Here is a 19,560-nt window from a genome sequence, read left to right as displayed (position 1 = left end):
TTCATTAATTTATTCATGTAAAAAGGAACTAACACACATATATATACACATACATATACAAACACACATATAAATAAATGATTAATAAAATATTTATAAAATATATAAATATTAATGAAATATGTAGTATTTATTATATATATATAGTATAAATACTAAATATTTTATTAATAATTTATTTATATATGTGTGTATGTATACGTGTCCTTATAAACGGCCGCCTATTTCCTCCCCTCCCCCCCTTGTACCCGCCTACTTTTAAACAGCTCAGGGAGCTTCGGGACGAAGGGCGCTTTTTCCACCCCTCCCTATCCGGCGGAAGGACAAGGCCGCGTCACTTGCGCGGAGGGATCACGTGCCCTTTGTCTATATATGAGGCCGGCCGGAAAAGGCGCGTTCTCTTTCGGGCCGCCCTTTTGTGCCGCTCCTTCCTCTCTTCGCGGCCGCAGCGGCACCGTCATGGGCTTCGGGGACCTGAAATCCTCCGCGGGGCTGAAGCTCCTCAACGACTTCTTGGCGGACAAGAGCTACATTGAGGGGTGGGTGAACCGGGGGCTGCGGTGGGGGAAGGCGACCCTCTGCGCGCTCACGCGGGGAGTCGCAGGCCCGCCTGGAGGTCGCGCTCGGCCTGACTTCCGAGTCGACCTGCATTAAAGTTCGTGCTCCGAGGTGTGGGGGGAGGGCGAGGGCGGTGCCACGTGCGTCATTCATTCATTCATCATTCATTCATTCTTTCAGCGCCGCGAGACAATAACGAGTACTGGGAATTTAACGCACGTGGCTCTTAGAGCCTTCAGAACTGCAGCGGTATCTGTACAAAGATGAGTTATATTTAGGGTTGCCAGCCTCCAGGTGGTGGCTGGAGATGTCCCGCTATTACAACTGATCTCCAGGTGATAGAGATCAGTTCCCCTGGAGAAAAATGGCTGCTTTGGTCATTGGACTCCTGTCCCTCCCCAAACACTCGCCCTCTTTAGGCTGCGCCCCAAAAACCTCCCGCCTGGCTATCCTACTCTAGGTACTCGCTGGAGATCTATTACAAGTGATCTCCAGCAGATAGAAATCAGTTCCCCTGGAGAAAATGACTGCATGGGCCAATTGGACTCCCTCCAATTGAAGGCCCTCCCCAAATCCTGCCCTCCTCTGGCTTCACCCAAAAAACCTCCCACCCACGGGGGGAAAGGAACCTGGCAACCCTACTCCAGGTTCTAGATGGAGATCTCTTACCATTACAACTGATCTCCAGCTAATAGAGATCAGTTCACCGCTTTGGCAATTGGACTCTATGGCATTGAAGTCCCTGCCCAAACACCTCCCTTCTCAGGCTCCGCCCCCCCCAAATCTGCAGGTATTTCCCAACCTGAAGCTGGCAACCCTAACTATTGGAGGCTACAAGAAAAACTGAGCCTTTTTCATTTACAGAGAGGCTGTTCAGAGTGTTTAATATGTTTTTTCTTGGCGTCCCTGCCACAACTGTATAAGGTAAATGAGCTGTATTATCCCACTGAATGTAAGTTGATTTGAACGAGTCGCTTAAGGTTGCCTAATAAATTTGTGTTGGGGTGAGATTTGAGCTATTGGCTTTCTGATTAACAGCTCAAGTTCCAGTTCCAGAGGAGTAGCTGTGAAGCTCTGTTGCATCAAAAGTTGAACGGGATAACACATCTGTAGTCTAGTACAAAGCTTCTTAAACTGTGCGTCACGACCCCATATGGGGTCGTGTAACTGAATGATGGAGTCACGAAAAATTTGGCAACAGTATAAATTTCTTTATAATTTATTATCAATAAATGTTTGATTTGCATACCTATTTTATATACCGGGGTCATGTAAAAATTTCTTGGACGAAAAGGGGTCGCGAGTGGGAAAAGTTTAAGAAGCCCTGGACTAGTGTAAACTCTTGTGGACAAGGGTCCTCTTCATCAGAGGTGTGAGGTGGGCCCTTGCTTGTTAGATATGTGTATGAGTACCTGTGAAGCAGAGGTCCCCAATGTGGCGCCCACCACGTGTTTTTGGAAAATGGGTGAGGCCATTGGAGGTTTTGCCCAGCAGGGCTGATGATTGGCCATTGGAGATCTGATTAGCTGTGCAGATTTTTTAAAAATTTTGCTATGGCAGCCGTTGACACCACAGTACATGGGTTGTCACTGACTGAAACTAAGCTGCGTATACACAAGGCAATATTTTACAATAATATGTTCATTTTAAAAGGCATCCTGTTAAGCAGAGCTTCTTCCTAAAATGTTGAAGCGTTACCATTAGGCTATGCATAAGCTCACTCCCTGACATTTTGTGGTTGACTTTGCCTTATGTGGGTTGCTCCCACCAACCCGTTTCAGAATTCCAAAGGTGCCTACGGGCTCAACAGTGTTGAGGGCCTCTGCTATGAAGCAAAACTTTTAAACAGACAGGTTAAAGGACTGAGATGCTGAAAGTAGAATGCAACTAAGAAAGGTGCAGAGACTGTTCATAGTAGTTCAGTTCTCAAATTTCCGTGTCAAAACACCTACACTCTGTGTTGTGCTCAGTATATACCCTTTTTGACTGCGAACATGTTTCCTTGCAGGTATGTCCCATCCCAGGCCGACGTTGCATTGTTTGAAGCGGTTGGAACTCCTCCTCCTTCTGAGCTTTTTCATGCCCTCCGGTGGTACAACCACATTAAATCTTATGAAAAGCAAAAGACAAGGTAGGCCTGACTTGGTATCCTAAAATGATTTGTATTCCATTTTTGATGGGGGTTGCAGTCTTGGTCTGGATGATGCCCCTTAAGATGTAAAAATATTTCTGCATCTGAAGTCTATTTACCTGTTCAGCATCGGCACTCAGTGTAGGTTATTTCTGTAGTGCTCTCTTCTCTGGTGATCTAATTAATTCGATAATCATTTAATTGATGTGGTAGAAGAGTCGAATACCATATTTCTTTCCTCTGGGTGGAAAGAAGCTTTAATTTATTTAGACAATTTTTACCCCACTTTCGTCTCTGGTGTGGACCCAAAATGGCTTACAGCACCCCCTCCTCTGTGTTTTATCCTCACAACGATCCTGTAAGGTAGGTTAGGCATAGAGTGAGTGAGTGGATGACCGACCCAAGGTCACGCAGCAAGCTTCCATGGCAGAGTAGGGAATTCAAACTTCGGTTTCCCGGGTCCTTCTCCAGCACTCCAACCACGACACCACAGGTGGAAGATCCACACACAAATTTCATTAATTTTCAGAACATTTTCCCAAATGGGGCCTGTTTCAAAAAACTTTGGCAGTGACATTACAATATCCGAATTCATTTCTGTGGATGGTGACTGAAGAGAAAAACTTAAGAGAAAAGCATTACTGCTCATTAAGAGATAGAATCATAGAGTTGGAAGAGACCACCAGGGTCATCTTGTCCAACCACCTGCACAATGCAGGAAATTCACAACTACCTGCACCCCCAGTGACCCCTACTCCATGCCCAGAAGATGCCCTCTCTCATCTGCTTAAGGTTATAGAATCAGCATTGCTGACAGATGGCCATCTAACCTTTTAAAAACCTCCAGGGAAGGAGAGCTTACCACCTCCTGAGGAAGCCTGTTCCACTGAGGAACCTAACTGTTAGAATTTCCTAATGTCTAGACGGGGAAACTGTTGATTTAATTTCAACCCGTTGGTTCTGGTCCGACCTTCTGGGGCAACAGAAAACAACTGCACCATCCTCTATATGACAGTCCTTCAAGTACTTCTCGCTCAGAGGGACAAGGGCATCTTCAGAGTGAGTGTTTCCTTTTCCCCTTGCTTCGGGAGGCAGGACTAAATCAAACTTCCTGTCCTCTAGGTAAACGCCCCTCTTCTCAGTTCTATTTCCTGCCTTGATCGGGAAAGCAGCTTTCTGCAGCTCTCAGCTGCATAGCAATTGGAATCTCTATATTGAATTGATTCTAAATTTAATCTACTCTACTTCCTAAACTTATTCTAAAAATTCTACTAATCTACACTGTCCCTTTCTCTTTCTCCCTTCTCTGTTAAGGGGAATAGATTCCCGCCAAAACAAAATGGCGGAGTCACACGTAGATTTCTATATTGCCCAAGGCGACATGGACCTGTCCTTACTGATGGCCATGCTGCAAAGCCAGGAGCAGCCCTCAACTAGTCACTACAGTGACCAGAGGGTCAAAAACAAAAAAGGAGCAGAGGGCAATGGCAAGTGCAAACGGGGCGGATCATCCTCCTCAAAGCGCGCCAAATGCCTGATCTTGGCGGCCCGCACTTTGGCCGTCTCAAAGACAAGCGGCAGAAAGAAGAAAAAAGCGGCGGCTGCCATTTTCCCTCAGAACGTCACCCAGGGAGCAGCTTCAGTGGTTGGCGGCTCGCCAGAAACCGCTAACGCTGCGTCCTCAGGCGGCTCGCCTTCCATTTGACAAGGACAGGTGACGAAAGACGCAGCAACTGGTAGGATGAATTTACCCCCTATTTTGGACGCGAGTGGGTTTGCCTCTCTCAAAGCAGAACTCTATATTAATTAAGGATGCCTTTGTAGAAGGCCTGAGGGCAGTTCATCCTCTTTCCCCCTCACCTTCTAATTTCGGGGAATATCCTTCTGCTCCTGATACCCTAGCAGGTCCCAGCAGGGATGGGTTAGGCTCCGACCACCCTAAAAATAAGCACTGGTCAGCTAAAACAGCCTTAAAGGCACAATCTGACTCTCAACATGACACAAGGGACTACCAACAGTTCTCCCTACTTACCGAGAAGGCTTCTGCTCAGAGGGACGAGGGCATCTTGCCTGCCCAGACATCAAAAATAAATACACTAGGTCGATCTGACAATAATTTCTGTCTTCTTCCTTCATTGTAAATAGTTGACATATTTTGACATATTTTGCAGAATAGCAACAACACATTTTAGTGGTTAATACTTGTACATAGTTACTTTGTTTCAGTCCAACTATACCTCTCTTCGGCTCTGAAAGTATTTAACTGAGGAGAAGAGGGGGTTTACCTAGAGGACAGGAAGTTTGATTTAGTCCTGCCTCCCTAAGCAAGGGGGAAAGGAAACACCCACTCTGAAGATGCCCTCGTCCCTCTGAGCAGAAGAAGCCTTCACGGTAAGTAGCCAAGGCTTGTATTGCTTTGCTATTCCTGGAAACAGATTTTCCTTAGTAAAAATACTTCACCATTCAGTATTCAGTGCGCAAGTGAGGAACTCAGGAGGGAAGAGGATTTTTATCCCCACTGAACCCTGCTTCCTTCTCCATCTCTTCCCCCCCGCTACCTTTCTCCTCTCCTTCCCAGCTTCCTTGCTGCCACCTCTCCTTCCTTCCCCAACTACACCTGCCACCACCACATTCCTTGCCTTCTTCCTGCTGCTGCCATCTATGCAGGTTGCTGGGCAGCACTCAGAATGGCAACTGAGATCTCAACCCCCCCTTCCTGTTAGTTGCAGTTTGGGGGATATTTAGAAGCCCTCTCACCTTTCCGAGAGCCAGCATGGCGCAGTGGTTAAGAGTGGCAGACTCTTGATCTGAAGAGCTGAATTCAATTCCCCGTTCCTCCACACAAAGCCTGCTGGGTGACCTTGGGCCAGTCACAGTTCTCTTAGAACTCTCAGCCCACCCAGAGGCAGGAAATGGCAAACCACTTCTGAACGTGTCCTGAAAACCCTGCAGGGTCGCAGTAAGTCAGCTATGACTTGACAGCACTTCACACACACACACACACACACACACACACACACACACACCTTTTATCATTGTCCCATTCCGTAAACCTGGAGTTTCCTTCTGGTTTCTTGAAAGATCTTCCACGTTTGCACATGGCCCCAAGAATGCAGGTTGTTCGTCCACACTCTAGGGCCGTGATTTAGAATTAGATATATGATGGCACTCTGCCCCGATATTTTCCCCCAATGTTGTTAGAAAATTTAGGATAAAAATGAAAAGGCCTCTCATTCTCTACCATACAAGTCAAATACTGATATCATCAGTGAGTTGAGTGTTCCTTTTGTGCAGCATATAAATTGTACAGTGTCTCTCTCAAGCATTATCAGCTTCTGTGAAGAAGAGCAAAATTGCTGAAGTCAAGGGATTGGAGAAGTTTCAAGCATAACTACTCCTGTTCAATAAAAGGGCTATAACAACTCTGTGGAATACACCGTGGGAGCTTCCAGTCTCTTTTCAGGCAGCAGGTGGAGCTCTTCCTACGCTTTTAAAAACAGTCCCTTGTGTTCCTGTTTAAAAATAGAAAGCTTTCTGGTAAGCACTTTGCATTAGGGAGTGTTTTAAGTTTCAAAGCAAATCTAGCTTACTAAGCAGAACTCCAGGATAATTGGCTTGTACGAACCATTAGTAGTATTCAGAAGCTCTTCTTACTGAGCTATTAGCCCTTCATCGGAAGAAGAGAACAGAGAGCTTGGGGACTAAGATACTGCTGCAGAAATATAACAGATGCCCGGCCTTCATCTCAAGTTAGAAATCTTATGACTGTTACATGACAGTATCTCCAGAAAGGAAAGAAATTCATACCATGATATAAGAAAGGCCATGCTGGATCAGACCAAGGCCCATCAAGTCCAGCAGTCTGTTCATACAGTGGCCAGCCAGGTGCCTCTAGGAAGCCCACAAACAAGACAACTGCAGCAGCATTGTCCTGCCTGTGTTCCACAGCACCTCATATAATAGGCATGCTCCTCCGATACTGGAGAGAATAGGTATGCATCATGAATAGTATCCATTTTTACTAGTCGCCAAGAATAGCCCTCTCCTCCACTCCCCTCTTAAAGCCTTCCAAGTTGACAGCCATCACCACATCCTGGGACAGGGAGTTCCACAATTTAACTCTGCATTGTGTGAAGAAATACGTCCTTTATATAATACTTCCTTTTATATAAATATATCTTCCACACTCCTGGTCTGCATCCCCAGCAGAATAAGGGGTGGAATGGACTGCATCATTTCAAATTTCTGGTGGGGAGCAGGGATCTCTTCTGGACAGGCTAAACAACCAGCACACCAGGCAAAAGACAAGGCTACCACTGCTGTCCTAAGTAGAAGGGTATAAGTCTACTCAGAATTGCATTGTTAGTAGCTGACATGATGGCCTTTGTTTCCGGCATCCAGCGTTTGGCCTTCGTATTTAGGTTTTCAGTTAAGCGGCAGCCCTCGTTCATTGACAAGTCCATTCCAGTTTTTGCTCACTCGATTCTTCAGTTTGTGAAGTTAGCAGGAAGTTGCTCTAAAGTGCTATCTGTTCTCTAGTCTGCCCGGAGTGAAGAAGGCTTTGGGGAAATACGGCCCTGCAGATGTTGAAGATGCCACGGGGACAGGCGGAGATAGCAAAGACGATGACGACATCGATCTCTTCGGCTCTGATGAAGAGGAGGTAACCCAGCATACCGTTCTTACTAATTTTTGGTTGCGGAGATGATGCGTGTTACAATGTGAGTTTAATTGTGCGGTCTTAATAAAATCCGCATAACTCCAGAATGTGGGATGAAACGCAGCTGGTCCAGAACTATCTTGGGATAAATTTGCAACCTGCCGTTTTTGTTTGTTTGTTTTTAAAGCTTTCAACTGGTGACATGATGAACACAACCAAATCACCATCTTTCGGCTGAAAATATGATGATTTGTTCTACCTGAATAGTCCAGTTGTACTTCGTTGTTGTGTTAAAACCAAATAACAGTCTCTACTCTGAATAAATAGGGTCATGCTGTACAATAATAAAATAAGACTTCATTGATCATAATTTTTTCCCTTCTCTACAGGAAAGTGAAGAAGCAAAAAGGTTGAGGGAGGAGCGACTCGCCCAGTATGAATCAAAGAAAGCCAAAAGTACGTTATGGTCCTGTCTGTCTTTGAATTTACTTACTTAGAAGTCATAGCTAGCTTGATCTAAACAGCAATTCAAAGTCTAGTTTAGACTTGGCCTCCACTTTATCTCTGCAGCCTTTAACTGGTTAATTCTCTAGTTCCATAGCAGTGATATAAAAGCTCTAAAACAGTTGTTTTAACAAGTGAATCTGTTTTTCTTCTAATGATGAAAAACTGATTCCTGCCTACACTGAATACCACAGCTACTGGCCTGCAGCTGCTCTGTACTGTAGCAGTTGCGGTATTCCAACTGTGGGAAATCAGCAGTTACACGATGTCCCAATGCTCCTTTCCTTTCTCAACTGAGTGGAATGGATTTCAGTGTAACAGACAAGACAATCTCATTCTTGTGACCTTTTAAAATTGGATACAGGAGATAAGATGAGTTGCAATTTAGATGTACTTACGTAAGGTTATTCTAGCAAATTGTACTGGCTTTTTGGAGAACTGGACCAAATTCATCCTCAAAACTCTTGGTTTTCAACATGCAGGGAAACTTCTGCAGCAGTTTCATGAGCTGTTCTTTGATTTCTCTAGAACCCACGCTTATCGCCAAGTCCTCTATCTTGCTGGATGTGAAGCCTTGGGACGATGAGACAGACATGGGCAAATTGGAGGAATGCGTGCGAAGCATTCAGGTTGACGGCCTGGTCTGGGGATCTTGTAAGTAATTGATAAAGGCTGCTGCTGAGAATTAGCGGTCGTTGTTCATGCTTTCTGAGGGAGGGGATCAAGTAGTGGTGTGGTTAAGAGCAGCGGAGTCTAATATGGAGAACCAGGTTCGATTTCACCCTTCCTCCACATGAAGCCTGCTCGGTGAACTTGGGCCAGTCATCGTTCTCTCAGAACTCTCTCAGCCCCACCCTACTTCACAAGGTGCCTGTGGTAAGGAGGGGAAGGAAAGGTGATTATAAACCGCTTTGAGACAAAAAGCGGTGTATAAAAACCAACTCTTCTTAAATGAATGCCCCAATAACTTGGTAATAGAGACACATCTTGCCTTCAAAAATACATCAAAATTTACAAGCCAGTGGCACTTTCCATATCTTTTTACGAGCTGAGAAGCCCTTGAGAGCTGAGGGACGAGAATTCTGAGACCTGCTTACAAACTGGCCAGTAGAACTTAGATTTTAATAGGTGTCAACTTTCCCTTTTAGCCAAACTGGTTCCAGTTGGTTACGGAATCAAGAAGCTTCAAATTCAGTGTGTTGTTGAAGACGATAAAGTTGGAACTGATATGCTGGAAGAGAAGATCACCGCTTTTGAAGATTATGTACAATCAATGGATGTAGCTGCTTTCAACAAAATCTAATACCTGATAGCATTCAGAATAATAATAATAAAACAATTGCAAAGCTCAAAGTGTGTTGCTTTTAGTGCTGACAAGCTGGTCCTTCCATATTGTAAACTTATCTGGAGAAGGCGAGCTTAAAAGAATAAGCCTGGAAAGAGTGAGTCAATAAAGCAGGGGTTACTTTTCTCACTCTGAAACTAGTCCTTGAAGGCTATTTGAGGGGCATAGGTTAATGGGAAATCACATCCTTTCTTTGGATGAAGAATTGTGTATACCTCCAGGAAGCTACTGACTACATGACCTACAGCTTAGTAACTTTGCAGCTCTTGTGTTCGAATCATACGCTGTGTTTTGCAATGTGCGGCATCCCTGCCAAAACCAATTCAACAATGCTCTGGGGAGAAAATTTTGGGCCGTTATCAAGTCTCTTGTCGAAAGAACCCATATTCTGAGCGAATCACTCTATGCAGTAAATAATAAAATGGTTAACTCTAGCTAATTTGTAAATTGCTCTCCATGGAGCATGGCTGCGGGGAAGAAGGCGTATTTGGGCCTGATGCAACTGCCTCAGGTCAAGGTCCTGCTCCAGTGATGTTCCGTGTGAAGGGTTCAAATAATGGTAGGCATTTTAAAGAGAAGAATGGTTTGGACCTTGGAGGAGATGAAGCCCATGGTAAGATTTTAATGAAAGATACCTTCTTGCGACAGTTCAGAGTGCCGCTACAGAGTTAACACGTTTCTTGAGGAAAATCAATTGCTTTTGTTGAGGTACACTTGTTACAAGATCATACCCTTGGTGGGCATAGGCGTAAGAAGAGAGCTTTAGGGTTCAGAATTCTGTAGCCAAATCTGTCCATAGATGAGCAGAAGGTTTCCATTAACATCTAAAATATGTCAGTCTTTCGACAAACAGTTTGAATTTGGAACAGCCTCAGCAGCACAACTTTTTAAATTGGTGTGTTTGGGTCAGGTTAAACCCCCTCTGCAAATGCACCCGCGGTGCTTCTTGGCTCATTCTGCTGGAAAGATGGCTGTTATCAGCAAGAGCAGCATATATATACCTAATGTCAGAGTTTGGGCTGTACGGTGCCAGCTCCATGTCCAGCCTTTCTGTTTTGTGAAGATAACGAAGCCCATTGTACCAAGATGGGAAGAATGGGGCGAAATTAATGACAGCTGTTGAAAACGGTGCCAAATGCTGGAACCTTCACTAGTAAACGTTATTGCAGATCTTTCTGTCTGCTTATCTGGGACAGTTTTGCTTGAAACAGAATAGGCAGCGCTATCTGCAGAGATTGAAATATTTGGATTGATTCATGATCCTACCTGCTTGCTTGGTGCTGATATAAATTAGTAAAATCTCTGTGCTTCTGGCCTTCAGCTGTTTAAACATTGAAGACATTAGGAAGAATTTTCTAACAGCGGTTCCTCAGTGGAACAGGCTTCCTCAAGAGGTGGTAAGCTCTTTTTCCCTGGAGGTTTGGAAAAAGGCTAGATGGCCATCTGTCAGCAATGCTGATTCTATGACCTTAAGCAGAGCATGAGAAGGAGGGCATCTTGGCCATCTTCTGGGCATGTAGGGGTCACTGGGGATGTGGCGGGGGTTAGTTGTGAATTTTCTGCATTATGCAGGGGGTTGGACTAGATGACCCTGGTGGTCCCATCCAATTCTATGATTAGGGCTCCTTAGTTTGGCCCTAGAAAGAGGAGTTGTACTTGCCTCAACCATGTGCTATAAAGATGGGCATATTACAGTGTGACTCAACTTGTGGTTCAAGTGTTGGATTTTGACCAAGAAAATTTGAGTTCGATCCCCCCCCCCCCACCTGCGCTACTAAGCTTCCTGAGTAGCTGTGAACAAGTGCAGTTTACTGGGTTTTAAACAGGTAGCAAAGTGTGGGGGAATGACTTGTACCACTTCCGGGATGTTCACACCATCTAATATTCAGCTGTGTAAAAACTGCTTTCCTGCAAGCAGAAAGCCAGCAATGATGGTAGTTTCTCGTATGCCTTGTGGCCTGCCCAGGTTTAGGGACAAGTGACATAAGATGCTGGGAAGTTCTCTGAAGGGAGCTTCTCTGGCATGCATTGCTCTAATTTGGGTTGGAACTGTGGGGGGGGGGTAGGAGGTGCATTAAACCTCTCCCCAACAGAAACCCTGTTCATGAGTTACAGTGCACACACAATACAATCCCCTTGAACACATGAAGCTGCCTTATATTGAATCAGACCATCTAGGTCCATCAAAGTCTGTATTGTCTACTCAGACTGGCAGCGGCTCTGCAGGGTCTCAAGGTAGAGGTCTTTCACATCACCTACTTGCCTAGTCCCTTGAACTGGCGATGCCGGGGATTGAACCTGGGGCCTTCTGCATGCCAAGCAGAGGCTCTACCACTGAACTACAGCCCCTCCCCAAATCCATACATTTGCTTTTAAAAAATACACGAGTAATTCTCATGTTGTCTTCAACACACATGCAGTTGAATGTAATACAAGCCCTACTTTTGAGCCAGATACTGATCCCTGATTTCAAATGCAAAATGAACATATGTTGGCTCTTTCTTACAAACGGATACACATCCGTATATGTGGGATGCACATGCATGTGTGAACAGGGCTATGCTGGCTTGTTGACAACATGGCCCTGCACATCTGTTGCAGCCAAACAGACGGGTCTCCCCCCCCGAGAAGAAGGGAAGCGCTACTACAAGTTTTCTCCCCTGTGTAGGAAGCTTTGAACTGCTTGCTTTCGCAGTTTTCTAGTTATCTGCATATGCATGCAACAAAATTTTGAAAAGTTAAAAAAAAAAACTGACAATGTTCTTCTGGAAAAGGTGCTGACTTGAGGCGCATGAAAAAGCAGGTGCAGGCAGCCGACTTCGGCAGTTTGATTCCCCCCACCCCCCACCAGCACCAGTAAATGCTTTTCTCGGACAGCAGCTAGGGGGGGAAATGAAATATTCCAGAAACCAGCTCGATAACTGTTTTGTTGTGTTAGCTTCCTGCTTCAGAAGAGCAGAGAGAGAAGTGAGAAAAAACCCCATGTCCTAGTGGCATCCAAACATTTATTATGGCATGGCAAAAAAAAGTTAAAGGTCCCCTGTGCAAGCATTGGGTCATTCCTGACCCATGGGGTGACGTTTACTAGGCAGACTTTGTTTGCGGGGTGGTTTGCCAGTGCCTTCCCCCGTCGTCTTCCCTTTACCCCCAGCAAGCTGGGGACTCATTTTACCGACCTCGGAAGGATGGAAGGCTGAGTCGACCTTGAGCCGGCTACCTGAAACCCACTTCCGTCAGGATCGAACTCAGGTCGTGAGCAGAGCTTGGACTGCAGGACTGCAGCTTACCACTCTGCGCCACGGGGCTCCTATTATGGCATGAGTATACCGTAATTCAAGCTCTTTGGTGTGCTGCTAGACCACTGTTTTGGTTTTTGCTTCAGTGGGTGCAGAGGCCTTCAGGCTCATTTACCACAGCCAAAGAAGGCAACATCTAACAGCAGCTTCTAAGAAGAATGGCCTGGAAAAAGATTGGTGTCACTGCAGAGCCAAATAACAAACACCCTATGCTTTGTGTGAGGGTGCCGTGGTCCCTGCTGCCATCTTTCCTGATGCCTGCCAAGTGTTTTTAGACAGTAGGTGGGGCTTTTGCCCAGCAGGGCATTTGATTGACCGTTGGAGATCTAATTGACTGTACAGATTTTTAAAAAAACAACTTTTCAGTGGCAGCTGCCCCCATAGAGTTTATGCTCCTCCTTCCCAAAATTTTTAAAATTTAAATTCTTTTTTTAATTACCCCTCTTTTCCCCTCTAGATTTTTAAAAATTCCCCATCTCTTCCCCTGTACTTGGGCTTTCTGCGTGGCTCCGCCTACAACAGCAGACACTTTGTGGTTGTGCTCATCGCCCTGTGTCAACATTGGCAAAGTGCCCACGGGATGAAAAGAAGAAGGGTTGTTTTTTATATGCCGACTTTCTCTACCACTTAGGGAAGAATCAAACCGGCTTACAATCACCTTCCCTTCCCCTTCCTACAACAGACACCCTGTGAGGAAGGTGAAGCTGAGACAGCTCTAAGAGCTGTGACTAGCCCAAGGTCACCCAGCTGGCTTCGTGTGTAGGAGTGGGGAATCGAACCCGGTTCTCCAGATCAGAGTCCTCTGGGAAACCTTGCCCTATGCAAAGGAAGTGAATTGACCGGGCTATTTTTTTAGGCAGCCAGTTAATGGCGGCTGGCACAACTGAAAGAGCTTGGCAAGGGGTTCTTGTCTTATTTGGTGCTTGTAAATTTTTTGTGCGTGTGACTTGAATAACCAGGGCTTGCTTGCCTTCTGAGCTAGACTAGGCTAAAGGAGTGAGCCTGAACAGGTTTACTCAGAAGTAAGTCCCATTTTATTCAGTGGCCCTTACTCCTAGGAAACTGTTCTTAGGACTGCAGCCGAAGCGATGTACAACAGACAAGTGGGACTACAGAACATTCAGTCTACCGCTATATCCTAAGAATCGTCTAGGGATGCCAGCCTCCAGGTGGGACCAGGGGATCCCCCGAAATTACAGCTCATCTCCAGACTATGGAGGTCAGTTCCCCTGGAGAAAATGGATGCTTTGGAGGTTGGACTCTTTGTGCCCCACTGAGGTCCCTGTCCTCCCCAGGCTCCATCCCCAAATCTCCAGGAGTTTCCCAACCTGGATCTGGCAACCCTCCCCCAAGTCCTGCCGGTGGCTAGGGGACCTGGCAACCCCAGAATCATCATCCAAGTGACTCAAATGAAGAAAAAGCCACGTAACACTGCTCAGTAAGATACTGTAAAATAAGCACAACACAGCATGCAGCTTTGGAGGGAGCTGTGGCTCAGTGGTAGAGCCTCTGCTCGGCATGCGGAAGGTCCCAGGTTCAATCCCCAGCATCTCCAGTTCAAGGGACTAGGCAAGTAGGTGATGTGAAAGACCTCAGCTTGAAACCCTGGAGAGCTGCTGCCGGTCTGAGTAGACGATACTGACTTTGATGGACCAAGGGTCCGGTTCAGTATAAGGCAGCTTCATGTTCATGTGTTCAGAACCATCAATCAGGCCTGATGTCCTTAAAAAAGGGGGTGAGGAAGAAAGGATCTCCTAGGCCAGGGTCTTCAGGCCTCTTTGTAAGCATGTTGTGCTGACTTCAGTAGGCACAGGGTGGGGCTATCAGGTTGCACCCTTGGCATGCTTGGAACAGAGGCATAAAGGGCACAGCCTGGTACGAGCCGCACCTTGTGCCCAGTGAAGTCCACAAAGCATCATACACCGCAGGCAAACAAAATCTCCCCCTGCCCTTTCGGTTGTATAACATCCAGCCTGATGAAGAATCCTGGTGAACTCAAAAGCTTGCAAACTGTGCTGTGTTGTTTGGGTTGGTTTTAATAGACGGCATTACATGGCCAGTGACAAAACTGAGCTTATCGTACCATGGCCACAATATGAGAAGACAAGAGTCACTGGAAAAGACAATAGCGCTAGGAAAAGTCGAAGGCAGCAGGAAAAGAGGAAGACCCAACATGACATGGATTGTCTCAGTCAAGGAAGCCACGGCCCTCGGTTTGCAAGACCTGAGCAAGGCTGTTAACGATAAGATGTTTTGGAGGACATTGATTCGTAGGGTCGCCATGAGTCGGAAGAGATTTGACGGCACTTACACACATTACATGGCTTTGGAGTTTGGATGTGCTGTTTTGTTTGTCTACAAAGCTACTAAAGAAAGCCTTAACTGAAGTGTGCGGATAAGGGTTGTCATGGGCAAATGCACAAATGAAGGAAGAATATAGAATTTTCCTATTTGAAATCCATATAGACTTCATATGTAAGGAGAAAACAGGTTTTTCAGAAGCCTGACTCTCAAAGGAAATGACTCAGCTTAAACGTTTTTTGTCAAGGAGCAGCAGTTCCGTCCTTGACTGATTGCCCTCTTAGAAAGGCGCTTGTTTCTGAGGATATTCAGAGTGACCTTGAAGCCAGCGAGGAAGCTTCCAGGATGTTCTCCACTGAAACGCAGGTAGCGTCAAGGTGTTTCTGACTTTTGCTCTGTACTCTGATAACATTTGCTGACTGAGCAATGTTGTAGTGAAATGTCACAATGTGATTTTATGTGAAGTTTTAAGTCCTTTTAAAGTTAAAAAGGTCTTTCAGAGGTAAGAAGAGAGAAAAATTAACCGTATTCTTAACACGAAGAGAATGCTGGGAAAAGTTATATTTAAAGAAATATCAAAAAGCCATAAACTGACTGTTTAGTACATGGCCAGGTCAGCAAATGACCTAACTGGTAATCCTTACAAGGTGAGAGCAACAACGCTGCTGCTCAAAGTTCCAAAAGTGCTGATGCACTGGAACTATCTCAAGATCAGATCCTACCAAGCACCATCAAGGGTAGGGAAGGATGTTGTGTTAAGTGCCGTCAAGTCGCCTCCGATTCATGGCGACCCTATGAATGAAAGTCCTCCAAAATGTCCTATCTTTGACAGCCTTGCTCAGATCTTGCAAATTGAAGGCTGTGGCTTCCTTTATTGAGTCAATCCATCTCTTGTTGGGTCTTCCTCTTTTCCTGCTGCCCTCTACTTTTCCTAACATGACGGTCTTTTCCAGCGACTCTTGTCGTCTCATGACGTGACCAAAATACGACAGCCTCAGTTTAGTCATTTTAGCTTCTAGGGCCAGTTCAGGCTTGATTTGATCTATAACCCACTGATTTGTTTTTTTGGCAGTCCACGGAATCCGTAACGCTCTCCTCCAACACCACATTTCAAAGGAATCTATTTTCTTCCTATCAGCTTTCTTCACTGTCCAGCTTTCACACCCATACATAGTAATAGGGAATATGATGGCATGAATTAATCTAGTCTTGGTGGCCAGAGTCACATCCTTACACTTCAAAATATTTTCTAGCTCCTTCATGGCTGCCCTTCCCAGTCTCAATCTCCTTCTAATTTCTTGGGTGCAGTCTCCCTTTTGGTTGATGGTGGAGCCAAGGAATAGAAAGTCTTGAACAATTTCAATTTCCTCATTGTCAACCTTAAAGTTGTGTAATTCTCCTGTAGTCATTACTTTTGTTTTCTTGATGTTCAGCTGTAGTCCTGCTTTGGCACTTTCTCTTTTAACTTTCAGCAATAGTTGTTTCAAATCTTCACTATTTTCTGCCAATAATGTAGTGTCATCAGCATATCTCAAATTATTAATGTTCCTCCCTCCAATTTTCACTCCACCTTCATCTAAATCTAATCCAGCTTTCCTAATTATATGTTCTGCATATAGATTGAAGAGATAGGGAGATAAAATACATCCTTGTCTGACACCTTTGCCAATTGGAAACCATTCCGTTTCTCCATATTCTGTTCTAACTGAGGCATCTTGTCCAGAGTACAGGTTGCGCATCAAAACGATCAGATGTTGTGGCACACCCATTTCCTTTAAAACCAGCCATAGTTTTTCATGATCCACACAGTCAAAAGCTTTGCTGTAATCTATGAAACACAAGCTGATTTTCTTCTGAAATTCTCTCGTACACTCCAGTAACCAGCGTATATTTGCAATATGATCTCTAGTGCCTCTTCCTTTTCTGAAACCAGCTTGAACATCAGGCATTTCTCGTTCCATATATGGTAGCAGCCTTTGCTGTAAGATTTTGAGCATCACTTTACTTGCATGAGAAATTAATGCAATGGTCCGATAGTTGTTGCAATCTTTGATGTCTCCTTTCTTGGGAATTGGAATGTAAATGGATTGTTTCCAGTCTGTGGGCCATTGTTTTGTTTTCCATATCTGTTGGCATATTCTTGTCAAGGGAAGGATACTGATCTTGAAAGGTGTATAAGGAGGAACTTCCAAGCCAGGAGTTAGAGTTCCTAACAGGTTGATACCCATTGGCCTGAATGGATCTCTCCATACCTTACCTGGGATGTAAAAGCTTTGAACCTTGATTCTTGCTTGGATTGAGGCTCTCAGACCTTCCATATGAGTTAAGACTTTCTTGCCTAAAAGGTCTCTAAGTGTTCAGTGGACTGAATACTTACAGATTTTTTCAACATTTACAAGTCTTCCTGTGGGACTGGAGAACTCCCCAAAAGGGGGATTCTTTTCAAGATAGCCAGCCCTTGCTAGGACTGGATATCTGAACTGAATGCCTGCAGACTTCTCCAAACTTATGAATAAGATGGAGACTCTTAGAATCCATCAACCTTTGTGTGGAGTCTAAGAGTTTAGATCTTTCCATATTTGAAATGGAAACACTGAGAACTCATTGATTCTAGCAGGGATTGATGGGTTCTCACTAAGATCTATCTAGCCTTGTATAGGCCTCCCTGTCCTGATAGACACGGAGATTGTAAAACCTATAGCTTCCTTCACACAGGTCTCTCCAGCCCTTCAAAGAGCTGAAGACCAGGAGCTGATCCTCTGAACGTGCGTCAGAGATTTCTCTAGCTAACAGAGAGACCTCTGAACATTCTCTGAGCATGAGTCAGAGATCTCTCTAACGAACAGAGAGAACTGATCTCAGTTCTTACACAGAACTCTGACATTCACATGGCTTTAAGCTTTGCATAGCTTTCTAGTTCTGACACAGCTAAAGATGGCATGCACATACTTATAGATCTCTCTGATCTTAACATAGATCAGAGGCCTTTCATAGTCTAGAAACACTCAGGGATTTCTCTATGGTTTCATGAACTTAGTCCTGGCATGGACTGAAAATATGCTTTAAGGGCTCATGACTTCAGCTCTTACATGAACTCATTGAACCAGAGATTTTTCTAACCTTTGCATACACCAAAGACATTTAAATACTAAAATACACATAGAGGACCAAAAAGGTTTAAATATCCTTAACATGAATTAGGAACTTTTCAGATCTCTCTAGGCCCTGGCGTGTTGGGGAGGTTTGAAAATGACATGACTAGGTCAAGTATGTCTTACGTTCTATGATGTTCTAGGTACTTTGAATTAAGATACTTTTAACTAAATCAGATCTTATTCGTTGCACTAACCATTTTTTACAAGATTTCTGTAACTGTTTTATTTCCTGAATGAAATATTATTACTGGTTTAAGGTTTGAACTCTCATATAGAGGAACAGAGATTGCTTAAGATTGCTTGCATATATGAACATGTTTAAGACTCACAATGTCTGAACTTTATAACATGTTTTAGAATTTTGTAACCATTTACATGCATATATATTATGTAAAATAAACTGTATATACATTCACATCCTTTTCATAATTTATTGGAGCATTTCAAGAGAAAACTTACTTCAGTAAGAAGCACTGAGTCCTGTCTAGTAGGTGTCTAACTGAATAAGATAACATACTTCTTCTCAGGAAGGGGTCCATTCTAAGAGCATAGGCACTGAAAAGCACTGACCCGCTTCAGGGTTACATACACACACACACACACACACACAGCTGGAACCAGATTTTTTTAAAAACATTCTCGCTGCCCAAAAATGTTGGAAGAATTAAAAACAGTAAACCGTTATCATCCAAAATGGAAGAGGGCCAGGGGCGTTTCTGACAACGCCCAGCTTGGACGGGAGTGCCAGAGAACTATCAGGCCGTGGCCTCAGCATGAATTTCTCTGGGTCCTCGATGATGCATGATACTGACTCACTTGAGTGCCAGAAAGAGGGGAGAAAGCATCCTCTCATTTCTCCCAGGACCCTCATCCTTTTCGAGTAACTTTGAAAATGGCCAGGCCCAATCCTGGGATGAACTAGTCCCAATTTAATCAGGCCTTGTCAGTAAACTCGATTCGCATGTTGTTGTTCTCATGCAAAGCCAGATCCTCTGACAGGAATGCCAGCTGTGCTGTGGCCAGTTCTAGCCCACCCACACAAATCTGAACAGAATTATACATACAACTGCGGTGTTTTCTTTTCCCAGTGTCCAAATTTTCACCACTGGGGAAAACGAAGGCATAACCCATTAGACAACTTAGATGTAATAGCAGCTCCATCTGTTTAAAGTGATGTGTGTGTGTGTGTGTTAAGTGCCGTCAAGTCGCTTCCGACTCATGGTGACCCCATGAATGAAAGTCCTCCAAAATGTCCTATCTTTGAGAGCCTTGCTCAGATCTTGCAAATTGAAGGCTGTGGCTTCCTTTATTGCGTCAATCCATCTGTTGTTGGGTCTTCCTCTTTTAGAGTGGGCAAAAGCACTTTGCGGAGAGTGGGTTTACTTCGTTCATTTTATATTCCAACGTAACTGTTGAGACTCAAGGAGGATTACAAAATCGTGTGTGCACATTTTCACCCTTTGGTAGAAATACCAGGTCAGGATGAAGGGAGGTAACTGGTTGACACAGGAAGAAGGTTGCCAGGAGATTTGGGGGGCACTGACTAGGGAAGGCAGAGTTTGGGCCATTATGCAGTTGTGTGTGCACATTTGCACCATTTGGTACACACA

At 44.7% G+C, this 19,560-nt stretch overlaps 1 protein-coding gene and 2 non-coding genes across 3 annotated transcripts; all 3 read left to right on the top strand.

The window, feature by feature from the left end:
* The first annotated feature begins 440 nt into the window (after positions 1–440).
* On the top strand, positions 441–9,183 carry EEF1B2 (eukaryotic translation elongation factor 1 beta 2). The gene is made up of 6 exons (XM_056861634.1): positions 441–539; positions 2,567–2,689; positions 7,229–7,352; positions 7,739–7,805; positions 8,382–8,507; positions 9,002–9,183. Exons 1-6 carry the CDS (start codon positions 460–462, stop codon positions 9,154–9,156), a joined length of 675 nt encoding a protein of 224 aa, XP_056717612.1. The 5' UTR covers positions 441–459; the 3' UTR covers positions 9,157–9,183.
* Positions 7,544–7,620, top strand: LOC130488055 (small nucleolar RNA SNORD51). The gene has a single exon (XR_008933809.1). It is a non-coding gene; the product is annotated as a small nucleolar RNA SNORD51 (small nucleolar RNA).
* On the top strand, positions 8,040–8,180 carry LOC130488056 (small nucleolar RNA SNORA41). The gene has a single exon (XR_008933810.1). It is a non-coding gene; the product is annotated as a small nucleolar RNA SNORA41 (small nucleolar RNA).
* Positions 9,184–19,560: the final 10,377 nt, after the last annotated feature.

The sequence above is a fragment of the Euleptes europaea genome, chromosome 15, assembly GCF_029931775.1.
Source record: "Euleptes europaea isolate rEulEur1 chromosome 15, rEulEur1.hap1, whole genome shotgun sequence".
Classification (NCBI taxonomy): Eukaryota; Metazoa; Chordata; class Lepidosauria; order Squamata; family Sphaerodactylidae; genus Euleptes; species Euleptes europaea.
The sequence above is the reverse complement of the archived record's forward strand: the minus strand, read 5'-3'. Positions and strand labels throughout refer to the sequence as shown.